Source organism: Salarias fasciatus, chromosome 19 (genome assembly GCF_902148845.1).
Source record: "Salarias fasciatus chromosome 19, fSalaFa1.1, whole genome shotgun sequence".
Classification (NCBI taxonomy): Eukaryota; Metazoa; Chordata; class Actinopteri; order Blenniiformes; family Blenniidae; genus Salarias; species Salarias fasciatus.
This window is the reverse complement of record NC_043763.1, coordinates 14,237,912-14,259,963: the sequence shown is the minus strand read 5'-3', so window position 1 is coordinate 14,259,963 and position 22,052 is coordinate 14,237,912. Positions and strand designations below refer to the sequence as shown.

Sequence of the window (22,052 nt, the reverse complement as noted above, 5' to 3'; positions counted from 1 at the left end):
CTCAGGTGTCCACGAAGAAAAAAAAAACACAAACAAACAAGTAAAGACAAGTCCGAGTCCTTGTTGCCCGGTTTAGACTGACTCCACTCGGAGAGTGAGTGAATGAGTGCGCGTGGAGGTGCAACAGCCAGCGCGCGACTGTGCGCACCGAGAAGGAGGGAGGGAGGGAGGGAGCAAACTTCATCATCACGTGGGAATGTTTGTGCTTTCTGGCACACTGAAGAAGACAGAGGAAAGTGTGTGCGTGTGTCCGTGTGTGCGTGTGTGCGTGTGTGTGTGTGTTTGTGTGTGCGCGCGCCCTTTCATCAATACTTCTCATTTCCATGCAGACTTCCAGAGAGGCTGAAGTGTGGTCGCCATGGATCTGCAGAAAGCCTCATTCACAGGGGACAAGGAGGAATGTCAATGGGCGAGCTGAAGGTGCTGAGAAAAAGGATTTAGTCCTTAAAAAAAACATATTTGAATAATTCCTCAGCCGTTAAATGTGTTTAAGAATTATTTTTTTTAAATGTTCACTTTTTAAAATAGAAGTTCACAATTTTCTAGAATAATGTGCAAAACCCAATGATGCACAGAAGGTCAGTTAACCACAATGCATCATTAAACTCTGTGAAACAATGTCTACACTGTGCAAAACCATGCATCTATATTCAATAAGTGACATTTACAGCTATTCATAACCAATTCTCATTCATTGTAAAATATTCTGTCACAATTTGACATTTTCAGACAGAAAGAATACTTTATATTCCTCAGCACGATCAAAGTTTGTCCCTGCAGTAGGTGTTATGCCTCATTGGGTCTTTGCACCTTGATCCTCTTTGGCTGACTCTCCAAAGCTCCTTCTTCCCTTTCATCCTATGAAAAGCCATTTTTCATTGAAGAAGGCTTTCTGAATTTCCTTCCCACAAAACATTTCTCGAACTAACGTGACAGAGTGGAGAGAGAAATAAAGAAGAGGTGCATGGGAAAGGAAGCCACCGGAGTTGTGTTTACAGCATCAGTCCTGGATGCCTTCCATTGTCAAGCCTGTCAAGTCAAAGAAAGGAGGAGTATCAGTGAACCTTGCCTCAGGGTGAGCAGTGATACAAAACACTCTGAAGTGCAGATGGCTGATTTTCGGAAGCACATTACACACAGAGGCTCCCTTCACCACAAAACCACATATTTGCCTATGGAAAAGGAAACACTGAATTAGTTCCAGCCCAATGGGCAGCTTGAGGTTATCATGGCTCTATTAACCAAAAAGACAAATAGCAGTTGAATAGTTTGATGTTCTGTGTTTTTACTTATTGCTGAATGTCCTCACAGAGTAGCCACAAACGCCCAACCAGGTTTAAATTGGATACCCTTGCTGCATAACATGCTCATGCATCATTTTTAAAAGGAAACCATAAAGGAGTAGAGGGTTTTTTTTTTTTCTCAAACACATTCCAGTATAAAGTGAAAATGCGCAGGGGAACAAGGAAATACCATTCATGTTTATCTGAGCAAGTTCAGGCTGAGCACATTGCAAATTAATCAATATTGAAAAAAAGGAGCACACGTTCAAGGAAGCGAGGCCACGAGGCAAACAGAAGCCGGTAAATGGGTTTGGTGACCCAGTTGAGTGGCGCCTCATGAGCTCATTGTTTCTGTATGTCTATTTAAGTGTGTGAACCGTCTGCGAAAGGAAGAGAAAAACCAATAGAAACAAATGTAAACTGCCGTAGTTATGTGTCTGTGGTTTTGTTATATGTGCAACATGCACGTATGTCTGCATGAACAAACCATTTGCATGCACGCCTGAGCTGATGTAATGCCTCGCAGTGTCCCAACAATACCCTCCTTCAGTTTCTCTGCAGACGCTAGTAAAGAAGCGAAGCCTTTGTGCGCCTGCCAGTCTTGGGCCCTATTGTAAAACCCAGCAAACCGGTCTGCTCAGGCACTGAACTCATATATAGTGGAGAACGCAAGTCCAAGGACAGGGAGGAGGGGACGAGCAGGGGACGGTGACAGGACGGCAATAAATCGCTTTCCCTTGTTGAAATAAAAAAAAAAGAGAGAGAAAGTGGGGGAGAGAATGCACAATATGGGGAAAACAAGTGGAGCTTCACTCGCCAGCTTTCATAAACTGCAGTGAGTCACTTCATGCTTTCTCCTCGTCTCTCCACCCTTTTCCTTCCTCTGTAGTTATTGTCCTTTCCAATCCTGCCATCTCTCTCCTTTCTTCCATCGATAAATCCCCTCTTTGTGTTCACTATCAGTGACTGTTCTCCATATTTTTCCTCTCATACATTTTGTCCTAAGTGTTGTTTATGGCCAGTGAAAGTTCCGAGTGCGATTAAATGAAATACACCAAACACATCTTCTCCTTTTCTCTCTGACGCACGACGACGCAGGTCATAACTGCATCTTCCAGTAAATGTACCGGCTGCCAGGATTTCCTCGCTGCTTCCAAGCAGCCCAGACTAGTTGCACAAGGTCCTCCAACAGCCTCCCTCCAACCAAAAAGAAAAAAAAAAAAAATCCCTCTCCCTCATTTTTCCTCTTGTTGACTCAGCTCCAGTGGTCCCGCTATCAATTTACTGCCCCTGTCAGGACAAGAGGCCCAGGCTTACCGTAAAATACCCCCTCTTCTGGTCGACACGGACCACTGGAAGTAACGGGATTGGAGAAAGGGAGAGGGGTTCGATTTATTGTTCAATGCAAGACCAAAGTTTCCCTCTGGAATAAGCATGAGAGGATGTATTGACTCTGACTCAAGAACCTGCAGAGCAGCATCAAATAAATCCTCAGGCTCTGAGTGACGGCCTCTGCTCTGGAGACAGACGTCATCCCTCGCAGTGCCATGCAATCCTCTGTGGCGTCACTTTTCCCCTGGCGACTGACTACCTGCCCTTCCACCGCGCCCTCCGCCGCCACGCCGTTCATGTAGCCGATGGAGCAACGAAAAAAAAACTTTTCCAGAACGGACACGACTGGCCGGACGAGTTTGTGATTCATGTGCGGTGAAGAGATTCCACATTGTCACTTCAGTCGAAATTTGTGAAACTATTCGATGTTGTCTGCTGAATTAGTCTAAAAAAAAAAAAGAAAAAAGAAAAAGGCATTCATGCAAAACAAAGCATCTTTCATCACACACTCTATCACAGTCTATTGCTTTTACATGCTGAACCTCCACATGTCAGAAGGTCATTAACCTCCTAACTTCAATCAAATGCTCATTAGGTTAAGTAGGTAGTTTCCATAGCTGCGTGTAAAAGCAATGCAGTCCTGCAAACTGCTTTCCTGTTGTGGTTTTCTTGTTTTCTTGAAAACGTCTTCTGCCTTTTGAATGCGGCGGCACAGCCACCCCCACGACCCGCTGAACTTTGACCCCCTGGAGGTCTACTCCCCTTTGTGTGCCTGTTTCCAAAGCAACAAGCTCAACAAAGCAGGATGCAGGGGTTTTTTTTGTCTACCTGTCTGAATGCGTTTGTGGCTCGTCGTGTCGCCTCATTGTCTCCTCCTCATAGAACGTCACTTTTTATTACATCTTTATCCTCGGCAGACACAGAAACTGCTTCGGCTTGAGGTGGCGGGGACACTTAAAGGGTCTTTAAAATGCAGCGATACCTTAAATTCGGCCGCAGGATCACACGAAGGGAAACGGTGCAGAAGATTACAAAAGGCCTATTGGCGCACGCCCCATTGCATTTCCACAACGGTTCATGATAATTGCTGCAAAATGAAAGAAACACGCTTGTATAAACCATGGCTTCAGTATTTATTCATTAACTTCAAACAGACCACGCAATATTACAAAATATTAAGTGCTGCAATGTCATTAAGACAGTCCAAAAATTCAGAAAAATAGGTATAAATACAAAACAATTTATGCACAAATGCCAAAACAACTTAATTAAGATAAAAAAAAAACACCCTACAAATCTTATTTCACATTGTCTAATCTACAAAGTAAAACCGCACACACAAACAGCACCACAGCACCAGAGTCCCCAAACTGTCTCACACACACACACACACGCAAACACACATTTTCAAGTTTTGTTAGGACAGGTCAGCTAGCTTATCTCTGCAGCGTAGAGGGAAAGCCCAGGAACAGATCAGCATAAAATTCAATTCTTTTTCAAATTTCTAGAACGCTTAAAAGGAACCAAACTTTAACAAAATAAAAGATTTGAGCGGCTCTGACCTCAGGATCATGTCTTTGACATTTTTAAATGCTGCACCATGTGGGGGGGAATAAAAAAAACAAACCCCACTGATGGGCCTAAAACCTGAAGATTAAATCCATAAAATCCTCACTGTTTCTGTCAGAACGGCAGATTAAATTCGTTTTGAAATCAGAGGAAATCACGCCTCCGATTGAACCTCACTTAAATCGATTGACCCCGTTCACCACAGCTGCAACACACACGTTGCATTTCAATTTTAACAATTGGCTATTTCCTAAGAAATACAATATATATGTAAAAAAAAAGCACATTTTTAAACCCAACTATTGAACTATAATCAACAGAGAACTGGATTTGAATAATAATATAATAAAAAAAAAAAGCTGCCAAACCAACAGGAGAGAAAAACACTCCTGTTCAGTCGAAGATTGAATGTGTTCACAAAGTTAGCCATTATTAGTCGTTAACTCTGAGTGGCAGCTCCGGTGAGTTTAAGGCGCCTCCAGGATTCAGACAGAACACAGTTCCGTCCTGATCTGGGGTGAAAACAGTTCCACAGCTCAGTTCCTCAATGGCTTTTATCTCACCTCCTCCTCCTCCTCCAGTGATTGAATCCTGAAAAAGCTGCAGTTAAAGCTGGCATTATACAAGGCTGCCCCCTACAGGCCAACCGCCGGCACTACCATTTGGGCACAGACTTTGGGAGAAAAAAAGGTTCCTGAGTTGGGTCGCTTGAAACGCTCCCTAAAAACCCAAAGATGGTGTGATTTGAACATGAACCTCAGTTTTCTGAGATTCCTTGAAGTGTTTCATCTTTATTTGTTGCAGAAAATACAGAAGATCGTCAAAAGATTCTTTTTTTTTTTCAGTGTTTTTCCAAAAGGAGAAAGAGGCGACTGACTCCTTATTTACCCTCATTATGAGTCTGATCAACTTTACAAAATGTAAATTAATCTCACAGGAAGTGGATCCTGTGCTGAAAACAGGCATGGCTTCATAGTGTATTGATCTCCTGTACCGAGAAGGCATCCAATCAAATCCTCCCGCTCTTCATCTGTATACCTCAGCTCTTCAGCAGGTCCCCGAGGTCGTACGTGTCGAAGAAATCCGAGACGCCCTCGCTGTCCTCCAGGCTCCACAGGTAGTCCTCGTGGTCCAGAGGCGGAGAGAAGCTGACGAAGGGCGTGCTGGGGTCGGAGGTGAAGGACGTGCCGGGGAGCTGGTCCTCGGTGATCTGCAGCAGGCTCGGGGGGAGGCCCAGGAGACCCTCCACGTCCAGCAGGGAGGAGCCGGAGGTCACGGCCGAAGACGACGAGGCAGTGGCGGCGGCGGCCGTGACTTCAGATATGGAGGCTGTGTTTGGGGAGACGGGACACCGTTTTGATTAAACACAGGTTTAACCTGCTGATATTCTTAAAGATCCCATCAAGAAAATCAAGCAAAGAGTAATATCTCTGGGATAGAAAATTCATTATTTTCTGCAGTATCTCACCGTCAGCCGGCTCCTCCTTGACGCTGTAGCTCTGCTGGGCTGCCGCTGCAGGCGGCGGGCCGAGCGGTTGAGGGAACTCCTTCTTGGGGCTGACGGCGCCCTTGACAGGACTGGCATCTTCCAGGCCCTCCTCCGGACACAGGTACACCTCGATGGGGCCGTTTTTACTCTTTAAATAGATCTGAAGAGACGCCTGTTGTGACGAGATGAGGAGACAAACGGCCGGTGAGCCGCGACCTTCACGCGCAGAGAGAATGTTTCAGGGCGAGTCGGAGCGTCCGTCTCACCCCCGCCGCGTCGGGAACCTCCAGCTTGGTCTCGGTGGGAGCTTTGACCACGATGACGGTTTTGTCGCGGAGGCTGGCGATGGAGCGGATGTCCTGATACGTCACGTAACCCAGCGTGCGGGCCGAAGGTCAAGGCGAGCAACGGCGGAAAGCGGGACAGGAAGCGGAGTCGGGAGCAGGAAGCGGCGAGGACGAGCGGCGGCGCTCGCTCGTAAAGGATATCTCTGACTGTCTTTGTGCTCGATGAGCTGCTTGAGCTGCGAGCCGCTGGAGCGGATGAGTTCGTCCAGGGACCGCTCCGCCTTCTCCAGGTCGCCCAGCTCCTTCCTCAGGGCGCGGCCCTTCTCCCCGCCGCTCGCGCCACCTTCGAATACGTCTCCAACCCTGGACACACAAACACAACACACTGCTTAAACAACCACTATTAACCCACAATTCAACAGGTCCTTCAGGAAGACCACCGCAGTGCCTCCTGGGAGTCACTAGGGGGCAGATGAGCAAGTATTAAAACACACTGGTCACTTGAGTGACACACTTTCATGAAAACTCCTTAAAAACCAATGAGAAACACTTGTTACACTTGAATAATTAATGTGATCCAGGACGGTACACATTACATTTATAAAGTATCTTTTAATGCTATATCTATCATATAATATATAACAATTAACATTTAACAATTACTATTACTTCCGTTTTTCATTTTTAAATTCTGAGTCCTGGCGTGTTTTGTGCCTTACAGCCACTGGATGTTGTTCTTGGACTTCTTGCGGATGAGCTGGACGCCCTCCAGGACGTTGGTGATGTCGTAGATGCGTCTCTTCTGGACCTCCAGGACCTCCGTGGCCCAGTTCAGGTCCAGAACTCCGTCCGGAGACTCGGCGATCAGACCCACGAACTTCTTGGTCAGCAGGCCCAGCGAGGTGTCGTAGCGCGTCCGCTCGCCCGGAGACTTCGGAGCTGACGGTGGAAAAAAATGGCAATTCGGAAAAACTAATTAAAATATTATCATTTTTGCTTTTTTGTGTGTTTTTAACTCCCACAGAGAGAGAAAAAAAGAGCCTCTTCCTTCTAATTGCTTCTCTGAGCTCCGGCGCTCAGACACGAGCCCGGCGGCGTACTCACTTCTGGGGCTGGGTATCCGGACTGCGACGCTGCCTTTGCCTTTCGGGGTGCGGAAATCTGGCAGATAAAGAGGGTCTTCTAGATCCAGCTTCCTTTTCGCCTGGAAAAAGAATGAAATGGAAAAAAAAAAAAAAATATTTAACCAGCACAAACAGCTTTAATTTGCTTTAAACTCACTTTTCTTTCTCTTTGTGGCATACAACCATGAAAAGTATGGTAAAGCGACAAACTTGTCAAGCGCTCTAGTGAATCAGGGGCGGTGTGGCGGGTCGTCAGGCCGCCGGGGGGACGGTGACAGAAATGCAGGCAAAAGGTCGAAATAGAGGCTTGTTGAAAAGTGGCGTGTCGTAAATGTGCCAACAGCCCTCAAGTGCAGGAACAAAGCCGCCCCCCCCACAACACTTTCCCAAGCACTTCAAGGGGGGCTGATGTGGAGCGTTTGTGGGTGGACGGGTGAAGAGGGGGGACGGCTCTCGACCTGCTGCCTGAATGACTCCAGGAAGTCACTCGGTGACCTCTCCTCCCCCCTCTGCACCCCGACACACTGAAACGGAGCCCGGTGCCGTCAGCAGGTCACCTTCCAGTCCAGGTTGGTGGTTCAGTTCCCCGTCTCACCAGTGTCATGGAGCAAAGCACTAAAGCAATATAAAGACTACTGATGTGAGGAAAGGTTCCGTATGACTTAAGCTTCCATTTTTGCCGTCACCTCAAAGATAACAGCGTCAACTAAAATCTATCACGTCAACTTTGGAGCCAATAAACCTGATCGCGCTGCCCAGAACTTCACTGCAATAATCTATAAACTAAAGTTAATCTAAAGCAGGCAGCCTGCTGCCGCTAATAAATGTTTACGACGGATGAGAGGGTGAGTCTGCAGTCACGCCGAGCGCCCGCTCCCTCCGGCAGGACGTGGGATTTCACCACGATGCTCCGGACTGCTGGGTAATGGTTCCGTCCTCACCTCTCATCACCGCCTCACACCCTTCAGCGACACTCTGTGGGAGTGAATCCTTTCTCTCACACTCGTGAAGCCGATCTGAACTAGTTGACGCTTTTTACAGAGAGCAGGAAGGTGCTGAATTGATTGAGCATGTGTGGGACAGCGAGGGGGAGGGGGGGGAGGGGGTCGTGAAGGCCGCCATTGTCCCGGCGTGCTCCCCGACACGTCCACCTGTCGGCAGGCGACATCTGGAGCAGCGCTCTGCTGTCAGGGAGGATTTAGTGGCGAGCCTTGAGGAGAGTGGAGAGAGCAGACACGTTTGAGCCAAATAAACACTTTTGGGATTTAAAACGAAGTTGTGTTTGGGAGTGAGTGTTGAGTTTTCGTTGGCTCGGAGTTCAGACAGTATCTGTCAGACCGCTTCAGGCCGCCGGTCCGACGGTGTACAGGCTGAGAGGCCGGTGTTCTGTGAGCAGGAGAGACGACCTGTCATTTTGTCGACTCTCAAACCCTTCATGCTTCGACACAAAAAAAATAAAAAAAAAAACAAATGAAAAATCTGACACTTCCACAAAACGAAGCGAAGCTCTTGACAACTTCCTTGATCTGAACGCACGAGCCGCGCCTCGACGTTTTCCCGCACGCCCAGCAACAACTCCGAGTCACAGGCGGCGTGACGTGTTGTTAGAAGGGAACCAACGGTTTCACCCTGCAGCTGTACGGGGTAGGGCGGGGGCCTAGGTGCTCTCACTGCTGGGTTTTTTTTTTTCTTCTTTTTTTTGCATGAGGGTTGAATGTGGTGAGTCAACCATGCTGCAAAAACACAAGATCATGCAGCAGAGAGACAGCCTGGCTCTGCTTGTCAACACATTTTAAACCCGCTTACCACACCGATCACTTCACTGAGAGGGATGTATTCACAGGAAGTGAAGACATTTTGCATTTTAGATCATTTCTTTGCAACAATGTTTACTGGCATTTAATCTCATCCTGCTTGAGTGATTATTTAGCGGTAAACACTGCTGCTCTTATGAGGAACACACATTTGTGGGATGAGCAACAGAGCAGAGAGTCGGTTGCACTCATTTTGCCATCGAACCATCTGCAAGCTGACAGCCACGAAACACTGTTTCCTGTTCCAGTGTGTAAGTTTTACTGTCAGGAAACATGTTACGACAACAAAATAACAAATTTAGGCCTGTCACTGAGAGGCAGAGGGAAGGCCGGGTCCTCGACCTGACTCTTCAGCTCTTTATCTCCTGGACTGACTCTATCACTCCGCTCACGTTTGCGGGAGCCTCACCCTGCCCCGCCTGTAAAGTTACGCCCCAGCATCGCCAGCCGCCGCCGTCTACCGTCTGCCGTACACTGTCTGGCCGATTCCCGCCTCCCGGGCTGCGGCGGCGAACCCTCCACACTGGATTTCCACAGACGCTAAAGTCGCCCGGCAGGCTGCACGGGACGCGGACTCCTAAAGACAAGTCACAGTCTGCCTGCCAGTATTCAACCATCGGGAGGACGGCGTGTGCTGATGTGGTGCTAACCTGCCAGCGAAGCAGAAGGAAGGGTCTGCTGGGGGGGGGGGGGGGGAGGAAGGGGGACAAGCTGCTTTGAAATGCAAAACTCCCACTGTGGAGGGTGTTGTTGCTTCGGGCCGGGCGTCGAGGTCGGGGTGAGGCAAGGTGAGCTGCTGCGCTCTGTACAGTTGGAGATGTGAGCGATGCTGCACTCAAAGCGTCAGAGCGAAATGGAGGAGAGAACCCCCCCCCCCCCCCCCCCCCCCCCCCGGAGGCTCCCAGAGCCTGAGTCAAACCATCGCAAGGAGCAGAAGCGAAGCTCTCTGAGGAGGTGCAAGTGTCCAGCAACAAGAAGGACGGGATGACTTATTCATAAAGATTTATTCAAGATTTCAAGCAACAGTGGCTGATTGTGCACATTCCGGTGAAGTCTGGACGCACGCACATGTGACACAGGCAGGGAAGAACAGGGACACTGTCTCACGTCAACATTATGCAGAGGAATATTGTGGCTTCAGCGAAATCCGCCGGTAGAATCACAAACAGATCAATTCATGCGTGTGCAGAGTTCACAAGACGACGTCTGATATGAGAGTCGCCGTCATACAAGTACGCACATCGAGTCAGGGCCAAGCGGAGAGCGAGGGAGAGGGAGGGCTTCCCCGGACTTTGGCTGGATGGATGAACATTGTAACACATTCTCAAAGTGAAAGGAAACAGACTGACTCATTATTGTCCAGAGCCAAACACACCCGGGTTAAAATTCACACACCACTCTGATCCTTTCACTGTAGTGAGCAGCTACAGTTAACTACAACTGGCCAATTATTAACTTCTTCCCAGGAGGGAGCCAGAAAGTACGCATGATCGCCGTGTTGATTTTGGTCTGTTGATTTTCTAAATCTCCTTCCTCTCTAGTCAGGCCAAGCATCCGTTTCCCAGAGTGAGACGCTAAAAACAATCTGTGGTCACGACGCTGCTCTCGTTCAAGGAAGTGAGCTGAACTTAAAGAGTCATCAAGTTTGAGAACACAAAACCCGAAAGGTGAGCGTGCAACTGAAGCTGCAGGGTCAGCAAGTGCACGAAGGAGGCAGGACGGGGAGCAAACTGAAAGAGCAGAACGCTTTCTCATCAGCTGCCACAGAGGGCTAACATTTTTAATTCCAAATGAATTACTATGTTTAACTGTTTACAATGCAACTGATGCTTCATCCTGTATTTTACTGTTGAACACAACACCAAGCTCAAAGCTCAATGGCAAATTGTATTCAAATGTGTCGGCTAGTTTCCTTTAAGTGGGATCGATAAGAGACCACATTTCACTTGATGTGAACACTATCAGCCCGTTAAACATGTTTCCTCTCATTCTGTACAAACACCACGATGTGCATGTGAACCTTACAGCAAGGAGTTAAAGATTCAGGGAATTTACTCAAAAAGGCCTGAGGAAGTTTCTTCATATTGGAGCTTTTGAAACCTGCAACCACTTGTTTCCACCCTAAAATGTGCTCTGCTGAAATTAAAACATCTTCTGAAGGGGAATCATACCTGTGAGGGACAGATGGACAACAGCAGCGCAGCGTGACGCCTGTAACTTCTCACCAACTTTTCTTAACGTTGCTTAAAACATAATAAACCCTGTCAACCTCGGTTGTAGGTAAAAGTGGTTGTGCTGGGTTAGATCAGGAAACAGGCAAAGTCTGTATAAACGATGTTTCCCATGTAGAAATGCAAGAAAACGCAGAGATAATAACGATGCTGTTCACCTTGGCATACGATAAGCCAGGTGGTAGGAGCCGCTTCCTCCCTTTACTTATGTCCATCTAATCCTCTTGGAGGGCCTATTAGTGCGCACAGGCTCACAGGGCACAGGGGTTAACGTGAGATTTGGAGGCCATGTACACCCTTCATAATAACCCCTTCAACCGAACTGCAGTGAACTCACACACAGTCAGGTTGGCTATTAAAAAAAACACACTGTGAGTGGATCTGCTCCAAATTCAGACAGAGACATGCTGAACACAGCTCATACTGAGCTACACTGCACTTCTCTTAATCATAACAACTATGTTGGGCTCTTTCTGAGCTTAAGGGTGAATAGCGGCTGTCCGATGATGATCTCCAACCTCCATTTCTCTAATACAGAGCACAAACAGATTACAGAGGTCCTGCACCGCCTCAACGACAGGAGCAGATGGAGCAGCTGCCGATGGGCCCGAATCACCTCATCATGTCAGAAAATATGTGCCTGCACGAGGTGACGATCCTCCACCAGCCTGGTCTTGCTCCTCTGCACTGTTTCGTGGTGTAAAAGCTACCCCTGTTGCACCAGAAGGGACACACACACACACATATATGCATGCATGCATATTTCATTCCTAACAATAAGAGGGGCCACTATCAAACCCCCCCCCCCCCCCCCCCCCCCCCTCTGGTGCCCCCCCATCACAAGCATCATATACATACAGTGTCTGTCTGGGCCTGCAGCTCCAGCTGGACAGGGCAGGAGGGAGAGTCCAGAGCCACTGTGGCCCCTCTGCGGCTTATCACGTCCAAACATATTTCAATGCGGCCTGATACAACATGCATACCACTGGAAATCCGGAACGATTCCCCTGACTCTCTCTCTCCAGGCCACTGTGCAGTGTGTATGTGTGTGTAGTGTAATGTGTGTGTGTGTACCGGCAGTCTCCCGGAGGATGATCTGATGGGTTTAGCCTCCGGTCCGTGGGGGGTGGAGTACAGGCTGTTGGCTCTTTGTTCGGCCGCGGCGGTGTTGCAGATCTGGGTGAAGTATCCGGCCGGTACCGTGTGCATGGGCGGGCTGGACAGCCCGGTGCTGAAGAAGTCCGTCTTCACTCCTCCTCCTCCTCCTCCTCCTCCAGCGGACAAAGCCTTCATCTTCTGCTGGGAGCAGGGCAGACCCACCGCCGGAGAGACGCCTTTCGGCATCCGCATCATTTTTCCTGAATAAACTGAAAATAACCCGGCTGGTCAGAAGAAGCTTCTTGTTAGAGCAGAAAATTAATACCTGATCTGGATTATTAGTTCGCTCCTGCAGCTACACACCGCGACTGCAAGCCTAGCTTGCACTATTTGAATAAACAAAGGCGAAATAAACAGCTCAGACTGCTCCTTTTAAATGCAAAATACAGATTACCACACATGCAAAAGAGGGGGAACCTTCCTCAAACATCACGTTAGCGCCTTCAGTAAACAGCTACATGTTATTATCCTTTGTCCGGTGTCAGAGTGCGGAGGAAACTTGCCTTACCAGTAATGAAAATAAAAGATCCCCCCGAATAAATAAAGTATTTAAAACATCCAGTCAGATAAAGTCCAAACGCGGGGTGTCGAGCTGAAAGTGTGCTTCAGCTGGAGATTTGCGGCTTTGTGACTTCCTCTGAAGCTCGATGCGACCCGGTCCGCGGCGTCAGTCCGGCCTCCTCACGGCTCCTCTCTCCATACAAGAGGACAGGAGGTGGGGAAGGAGATCAGGCTTTTTAGCGCCAAACTCGGTCCCGCGAAATTTAGATCTCCCGCGGTTGGAAGTCGCTCCTGATTGGCTGACGGCACGTTCGGCTTGTCTCATTTGCATAAAACAGTTGCGTAGAGGTGGGACTGTCTCTCTCTCTTTTTTTTTTATTTTAAAGGAACAAGGACACTATTGAGGTACATAATGTTCTTTTATTGCACACAATGGCCAGTCCAGACTGTATAACCAAACTTAACACACATTAAAAACATTAATACATCATACTATGGCACACTTTGTGGTTAGTTTATTAAACAACAAAAAGAAGAATTTATTTTTCAAATTTATTCAATAATATCACAATCTGACTTCACCTTCTTGCTTTAAACTTTATTTTGAAAAAATGAAAAACAACTTATTTTTTTTCTGTGTTGATATGCTGCTGTTTTGATAACTTTGATTAAAGTTTCAATATGTTCAAAGCATATAAAAACACAGCTGTCTTTCAATATATGAACTGACAGTATGGTGGGACATTATCTCTGAATATTTGCTTGTACACAAAGATGTGTAAAGCAAGAAGAAGCGATTTAAAACAGTGTTTATAATATGAAATTCACACATATAGACAACGTAGAATCCATCTGTCAGAGAGCACTTTCACTGAGGCACTATAAGACATGTTTTACTGCTCACATCATGGGCCTTCACACACTAATACATTTAATTGTGTTGTGGCCCCCTGCAAGGTGTTGCTGGCCATAGTTTGTAGATGATAATGGGATTCACTTAGTAGCACTCTTGCTTATTGGCTCAGAGGAGATATTGAAAGAAAACAGCCCCTCCCCCATCAGCAAGGCACCAAACCCAAGCCTATATAGCTTGACCCCCACTGAGGAAAATAAAGTGGACTCCAACCTACAACAAGCCTATTGTCATGGCCGAATATGATCTGTTTTTTTTAGGTTAAATTTATTTATTTATTTTTTTATGTTGGAATACATGGAAACTTGTTCATGCAGGATTAATAATTGACAGACTGGAGTTAGGAAGGGAGGAGCTGACACTGTTGTTTGCTCATTACACTGGATTAGATATGATCATTAGTCATCATTTGGTTAGGAAATCTGTTCATCATGTCACAGAATGAAATAACACACGGATTTAAAATGCATTAATAAGAAGCACTTTAAGTCATGTTTGATGTGGACTTGAGTAAACAATGTTCCAGATTCCCAGGATGAAGTGGAGAAGTTTGATCAGTAGAATGTTTTGTAATGTCAAAAAAGTCTTTGCTACTCCACAAGTATAGATACATATTTCTGATTTGTTTTACTCATGAACCTGATCTTCTCTCATCACTTTAACACTTTTCAGCCTCAGTAGAGCCATAAACCCATCCTTTCTTCTCATATTCTACAGTACAATCCCTTTTTTTGAAGTGACAAGTTCAAAGGGTCTAAAATAGTCATTGTGAGAAATTTTCTTTTACAGATATGCTCTTACTTCATATTAGGCAAGCAAGAAAACAAAATTCATACCAAGGTGCCACGACAATGTACGCAAGTAAAGTGTTATTACACTCAATTACAAGCAAAAATAGATTAGATTAAAAAAGAACCCTTTGCATTGTCAATATATTTACTGTTTGTGTCTTTAGCAGCAACACACTGAAACGTTTCTGTAAATAAATGTGCATATGTTGTTTAAAGAAAAGACATCAGGCTACTGATGGCAGAAATGTAGAGTAAAATGTCTGAATACTGAAACTTTGTTTGTCATGTTTGGGTATTTTACCTCAAAATTGAAAGAAAATGTATAAATATGTAGATTTGCAGACACTACAGTGCGGAAGCCGAATGTTTTTACAGGTGTTGTGATACCTGACATGGAGAAACTCGCTGTGGCGCCTGACAAAAACACACACAATCAAACATTTAATGTAATGACAGCCTTTTGTTTGCCACATGTCAGAACTTGTTCGTGGCATCCAGATCTGATTCACAGTTTCATGCAGCTCATGTCAGAGATGTATTGACATGATTTAGTTTTTAATCCAATTTTTTAAACTACATATAAGGTATATTTCCTTATTATATCACCACTAATAAACAGTTTCAAACAGCCTTGTGAGGGTTCAACAGGGTTCATGGGGGACATTTGACATGTGGAGCATTCAGCTTATCTTGTGTTTACTCTGCTGACATTCCTGAGACAAGAAGGAGCAACGAGTTTCTCATCCTGCATCCCCCTCTGGTGGCCTGGACTGGCAGGAGACTCTTTTCATTCTTTTTTGATTTTCAGATGTTTTGGAATGTAAGATTTTAAGACTTTTTAGAAAAATAACTGTTGTGACTGATTTATTCACAAGTGATTTCACAGAATAACACTTACAGTAACTTGGGGTCACCGATTAAACACATAAAAGTGACCCCCTTTCTTCCCCAAAACCATGGCCACAACTATGAACAGGTCAAAATCTCAGTATTTATTTAACTGAGAACATAAAAGAAAGCTTCACAACATAAATAACAAAACATTGTTTTATTCTATACTATCAGCTTCATTCAGGCTTCAGCGCCTGCTTCACTGATACACAGAGATGAGCAGCACCCTCCCCAGGCAGGGAGGGGAAAACACACACACGCGCACACACACACACACACACACACACACACACACACACACACACACACACACACACACACACACACACACGCACAGTCTCGTATTTCTATCCTTGTGGGGACCTTCCATTGACTCCCATTCATGTCTAGCCCCTAACCCTGACCCTTACCCTAACCCTAACCCACACCACAACAAAGCCTAACCCTAAAGAAATGTTTTTGCACTTTTACTTTTTTCAGTAACAACAACATGGTCAAGAAAACACTGTTTCTCCTACTTAGGACCGGAAAAAGGTCCCCACAAGGCACGTCGTTCCACGTTTTGCTATCCTTGTGGGGACATTTGGCCCCAACAAGGATAGAAATACGAGAACACACACACACACACACACACACACACACATCATACTGAATACCTGACAGTAGCTGCAGCTGTAAAAACTGGCAGCAGGTAAAGTAACAATAGCATGATTTTCTGTATAATGATGAATTTCAGAAGGTCGCAGTGAGAAGCAACAGACTGACATTAACGTCTGAAGAGGAGCACAGTGGCAAGTACTTTACATTTATCTTCAGTTTTTGCCAATAAGATTAAGTCGTTTATTGTATTTGTGGAGGGATGAAATTTCAAAATAAAACACAGACAGCACGTGGATGTGATTTACAGACACCTCGCTGTATTTCCACTTCAGGATCCCACAATGAAATTAGTATAAGGTTGAAAATACTTGTTTTCTTTAAAAGGTCAAACAAGTTCAGATTTGATGACAAAATATTTATTGATTATTTTTTCGATAACGAACTTACATACAATAACCAAAAAATGATGAGTGTTTACATGGGTTATTGTTTATGGGATACGAAATTCCTGTATGAGCCGATCAATCAGAATGTAACTGTAGCTCTGAAAATGTTGTTCTTTGATTTCCTAGTAAAACAATATACCTTTTGTCTTCATCACGACCAAAGCATGCTCATATGGAAGTGTGCTCTTCTTAATGTTGGAATATGACATGCTTTAAGATGGGTGAGCTCTTCGTAGAAATAAAACTGAATAAAACTGGATATTTGCAAAAAAATAAATAAATAAAAAAAAATCAAAAAAAAAAATCCTGATCATTGTTCCAAATCTTTGTTTTGTGTTATTGCTTGCTGTATGGGATTTCACACACATCCATTCTGTTGATACTTTAAAAACACTAACCTATTTAAATCCCCACAATGCAATATGGTTCGAAGAAATGACAAGATGTCCTCACTGTTGTCATCTGTGTCATAAATTGTATTTAAAAGCCTGATAGTTTCATCGTCATCAGGAAACTCTTCATTAATTTCTACTGTTATGCAGATGATACACAGATCTACTTATCCATGAGGCCAGATGATGCTGATCAACTTGTCAAACTAGACGCTTGTCTAAAAGACATAAAAACCTGGATGAGTCATAATTTTCTCCTCCGAAATTCAAATAAAACAGAAGTTATTTTATTTGGCCCAAAACGCCTGAGGGAAAAATTATCTAAACAACTATTCACTCTGGATGGTGTTGCTTTAACTCCCAGTAACACTGTGAGGAACCTGAGAGTGATCTTTGATCAGGACTTATCCTTCAACTCCCACATCAAACAGGTCTGCAGGACCTCCTTCTTTCACCTGCGTGATATTTCTAAAATCAGGAACATGCTGACTCAAAGCCATGCTGAGAAATTAATCCATGCATTTGTTACCTCCAGAGTAGACTACTGTAATCCCTTGTTATCAGGGGGCCCCAACAACTTCCCCAACAGTCCCATACTGTCCCGGGAGAACGCTTTGTTCTCAGAGTGCTGGTCCGCTGGAGGTTCCTAGGTTCTCTGAAAGTAGAACAGGAGACAGAGCTTTCAGCTGCCAGGCTCCTGTTATGTGGAACCAGCTCCCAGTCTCTGTGAGGGAGGCTGACACAGTCTCGGCTTTTAAGGCTCGGATTAAGACCTTTCTATTCAATAAAGCTTACAGTTAGGGCTGCTTCAGGCTCTCCTGGCCATTTTTTTCTTGTTGTTTTTCCTGTTGGCCAGGAGCTTGCTAGCTCTCTCTCGCTCTCGCTCTCGCTCTCTCTCTCTCTCTCTCTCTCTCTCTCTCTCTCTCTCTCTCTCTCTCTCTCTCTCTCTCTATCTATCTATCTATCTATCTATCTATCTATCTATCTATCTATTTAGGATTGACAGTTCACTCCACCATGGGAGACTAAAAATTCTAGCCTGTCATGCAGGACTGACTTTATTTAAGTGTTACACACATATAAAGACATGTTTCCCCATGTATCCATGAGCATGGACAGACAATCTGGCGTGCCAGGCTATAAACATTCAGAACACCAAAACTCTGGAAGAAGAGGTGCTCTTAGGTGGACGAGAAGGATCGCCAAACAGAACATCAAGATTTGCAGCTGATCCATTGATCTAATGAGACAACCTGGACTCAGTGGGTGCAATCAGTTTCTAACTGGGCATCAATCAAAATAGCTGATCCATTGATTGATTGAGGTAACCCAGACCCAGTGGGTGTAAGCAGCTTACTTAATCCCGGGCTCCTACCATGTGAAACCAGCTCCCAGTTCTGCTTCACTTCTCTCATTTCTATGTAATGTTCACTGATGATTGTTCCTCTTGTAGCCTATGTACTCTCTGCTTATACATGACCTATATGTAGATACAAGAAACTATCCTATCTCCTTCTCTTTGTGTCCTCTCACCCCAACCGGAATAGCAGAAAGCCGCCACCTCTGCCTGGTTCTGCAAAGGTTTCGTCCTGTTAAAAGGGAGTTTTTCCTTTCCACAGTCACTTTTGCTTGCTCATGTGAATCTGGGTTTTCTCTGTAAAAGTGTCAATGACTAGGTTGTAATTGGCACTTTATGTATGAAGCTCAATTGAATAGTTGAGTATCTTATTTCTTCATTGTGAAGTATCTTTCTTGTCGGAGTGGTGAAATAGATCAGTTTTGACTGTGCCTAGTTATTAAACCAACACAATATTTCTTTTGTGACGGCATATGTTCTGTTTTCATTCATCCATTTATCTTCTCTGCTGCTGGACCTGCTCCCAGCTGACTAAAGGTGAAAGCAGGGCTACAACCACCAGTGTCAGGGAAAAAACACAGAAATACACTAGCATTCACACCTAGAATTTACACCAACCGATCTCAAATACGTGTATTGGGAGTGGTCTTGGAGAAAATCCATGACACGGAGAACATGCAAACTTAAAATATCAACTCATAGATACACATATAAAGCACATCACTGTGCAGCTGTCAGTTATTTTTTCTCTGTGGTTATTTTAGAATAGAAGGCGATTGCTTGTAATTTGTTTTTCATGATATGCATTTTGTAAAATAAAACAACCAAACATAATGTATTCCAATAATTTAGAAATCAAACAAATTAATGTTAAAAAAAATATTTGATTGAAAAAGTGTCAGCTTGTGTATTGCTGATATGAAATGGTTATATTATCAACATGTTTCTCTTTATTTCTAAACGCACTGATTACTCCTTCCATCTGAGGACACAGGGATTTTTTTCTTGCAATAACAAATGTTTACCACTAGGCGGCAGCGCAGTGTCACTGTAAGTGGTAAGCTGAATGTAAGAACTGGGTCAGGCTGCTCAACTCTTCTAAAACATATTGAAGAATTATACTTTTGTTTGTCTTTCCCTTCAGTTATGATAAAAGATGCATAAATGGGAGAAAAGACGCAAAAACAGTGAGTAACCACGATTTCTGAAGCAAGTATTACGGTAATTCTTTAAAGGATCCACCAAACAGAGGATTTCAGTCACTTTTTCAGAGCAGCCAGCTGCAGAAACATTTGTCCTACATGATAAAATTAACTGTCAGTAACAGATTGTGTGAATTAAGTTTTGAACAGTCACTGCTTACCTCCAGTTCCTAATTCAACATACTTCACATGTTGATCTATGACCTGAATAAGATCAATTACTTCACATCCTCTAGTATAACCACATCAAGGATGTTCAACTATTAACTCTTGTCATTGACTTCAGTGGAAAAGTCGAAGTTCTCACAGGAAACTCCCTTTGCTTGATTTCCAAGCACTCGAGCTCAACATTCATCTGAAGACATCCTGTTGTCAGCATTTCTTCTTTTCTTCCGAAGCCAAGAAATCAAGTCAGCATCGACGCCGTCATCTGAACACACGTACTCCAAACTCATTCATTCTTTCACACAAAGTGAGCCTTGTCAGAGCTTATTCACTTCCCGTTTTATTTTCATTACGTAAGAACATACATACAAAGCAAAAAAAAAAAAAAAACATAATAAAGAGTTTATGAAACTCACAGCACAGTGTCTGTAGAAATGTCACAATCCCTACAAACATTTACAATCAACTCTAGTATAGAGTTCTGATTATACCTAAGAAGACTCACACTCCCATTCAAAGAAAAAAAATACCAACATCCCGAGTGACTCGCGCCTTACATACCCACAGCAGATATGTACACATTCTTAAAAGAGGTTTAACAGTCTGTAGATCATGGGAAAACACATTTTGGGGACACTTATGTGAGGTGGTGATATAAGACAATGTGTAGGTCAGGTTGGATGTGGAGATCAGTCGAAAAAATTGGTTTGGAATGCAGTATATTAAAAAAAACAAAGGAAATAAAAAGGAAAATGTACCAACATTTCTACTTCTATCTAGATCAGGAACCCCAAGTTTGAGAGGAAGGCATACAAAGCTGCTCGCTTTCAGTTTCCAATTCTGGCTTCTGCTTTGGTGTGTTGATTCGTCTGTCCAGGAGCCAAAGAATGAGTCTCTGTTTTCTTGCTCATGCACTACTGTTGATCCCCACTCATAGGAAACAGTCCACTTCTTCTTGTTCTTTTCTTTAAACCCCTCCACCACGTCGTCCTCCACCTCCTCCTCCTCCTCCTCCCTCCTCCTCTTCTTCTTCTTCTTCTTCTCCTTCTCTCCCAAATACCTATCCCACCCTTTCTGCCCCTCTTGTCCTCTTGCCCGGAGTGAAGTGGAGACATGTGTTTCCCTGCACCTGCATGGAGAGAAAGGAAGAAAAGTGAAGTCAGATCTCTCCCTCCCGCCCTCCCTCCCTCCCTGCAGAGGAGAGCAGACAGACTGGCGCCGAGCATGGAACTTTCATTAACCCCAGGCAGATAGCAATGAATCCGCTACACAATCATTGGCCTGTCTAATTGGCGACCATGGTGAATGTGGAGGGAAGAGAGACCTTCATTTCTCACTCCATCAATGCCCACTCTATTCTCTCTGCGGTGTTTAAAGTTAGATTTTTAACTCGTGGGATTTTTCGAGGGGGCCAAAACAAGATACAGATGGAGCTGATTCCGAGCGAATGGTTGAGAATTAGCCGGAAGATCCCCCCCCCCTAAAACCACCGCCACCTCCTCCACCCAACACGTCCATTGTGTGGGTTTATTTAATTAAGAAGATACTCATCAGAAGACAAAACGCTCACCGTGATTTCTCGTGCTCGGCTTTAATGGCACAATCTGCCTTCTTCTTTGGAGAAATTGCGAGTAATATCCGCAGTCTGGAAAGCAAAGAGGCGAAAACAGTTTAGGATTCAAAACTGAAAAATCAAACACAATCGATTCTGTTCATAACAATATTCACTGTAGGTTTATTATTGAAGATAAAAAAAAAACTTATTAGCTATCATTTGATTGGTAATAAACGGGACATTTTCCTGACACTTCTCCTCTCTTTCTCCCCTCACCTTTATCGACAGGACCATCTGCGGCGCGTCCTCCGCCTCCAGCGCGATCTGCAGGTCGAAGATGTAGTCGATCACGTGCTGCAGGATCTCCACCTGGCTGACGGACTTGTTCTGCGGGATGCTGGGCACCAGCTCCTTCAGCCGGGAGTAGCAGTCGTTCATGTCGCACAGGGCGCCCGCCGGCTCGTCCACGCACGCGTGCTTGTTAGTCCGGCTGATGGCGAGGCTCTGCTCCGAGATGCAGCACACGGCCTTGTAGCAGCTCCTCACCGAGCGGACGGGACTGATGGCCTTCATCGTTTCACGGCTAAAAATAAAAAAAAAATCGAATGCTTGTTGCTGGCGGCTCGGCTCCTTGGACAGCTACAGTGCTGTGACAGCGGCGTACACTTAGGGTTTTATACGCCACGCGCCCGCGCACGCCCCCTCTCTCGCACCGCGCGCTGATTGGCCAGTGTAAAAGAGCGAGCCGCGTCCGATTGGTCGATCTCACCTTGTGGAGGAGCTGGAAAGAATGAGGAAATCAGGCTGGGAAGCCTGGAGGCGACTGTCAATCAATTAGTTCGAAATGGTTCTTTTTTTTTTAATTTTTTTTTTTTTTTTGGTGGTGGTTCTGATTAGAGATCGTCGACAACATTCCCGAATGCAACAACAGAAGTGTACAGAAATCATCAAC

General features: G+C 45.0%; 2 protein-coding genes across 2 annotated transcripts; both read right to left on the bottom strand.

Annotated features, from left to right (window-relative positions):
• Nucleotides 1-3,906: 3,906 nt before the first annotated feature.
• Nucleotides 3,907-12,969, bottom strand: e2f2 (E2F transcription factor 2). Its single transcript, XM_030117058.1, has 8 exons — nt 12,796-12,969; nt 12,204-12,496; nt 7,065-7,164; nt 6,680-6,899; nt 6,162-6,323; nt 5,940-6,054; nt 5,653-5,845; nt 3,907-5,513 (listed from the first exon to the last, which is right to left on the bottom strand). The coding sequence occupies exons 2-8, from the start codon at nt 12,480-12,482 to the stop codon at nt 5,224-5,226; spliced, it is 1,359 nt and encodes a 452-aa protein (XP_029972918.1). The 5' UTR covers nt 12,483-12,496; nt 12,796-12,969; the 3' UTR covers nt 3,907-5,223.
• Nucleotides 12,970-19,864: 6,895 nt separating this feature from the next.
• Nucleotides 19,865-21,730, bottom strand: id3 (inhibitor of DNA binding 3). Its single transcript, XM_030117329.1, has 3 exons — nt 21,377-21,730; nt 21,116-21,190; nt 19,865-20,674 (listed from the first exon to the last, which is right to left on the bottom strand). Exons 1-2 carry the CDS (start codon nt 21,671-21,673, stop codon nt 21,137-21,139), a joined length of 351 nt encoding a protein of 116 aa, XP_029973189.1. The 5' UTR covers nt 21,674-21,730; the 3' UTR covers nt 19,865-20,674; nt 21,116-21,136.
• Between the last annotated feature and the right edge of the window lie 322 nt (nt 21,731-22,052).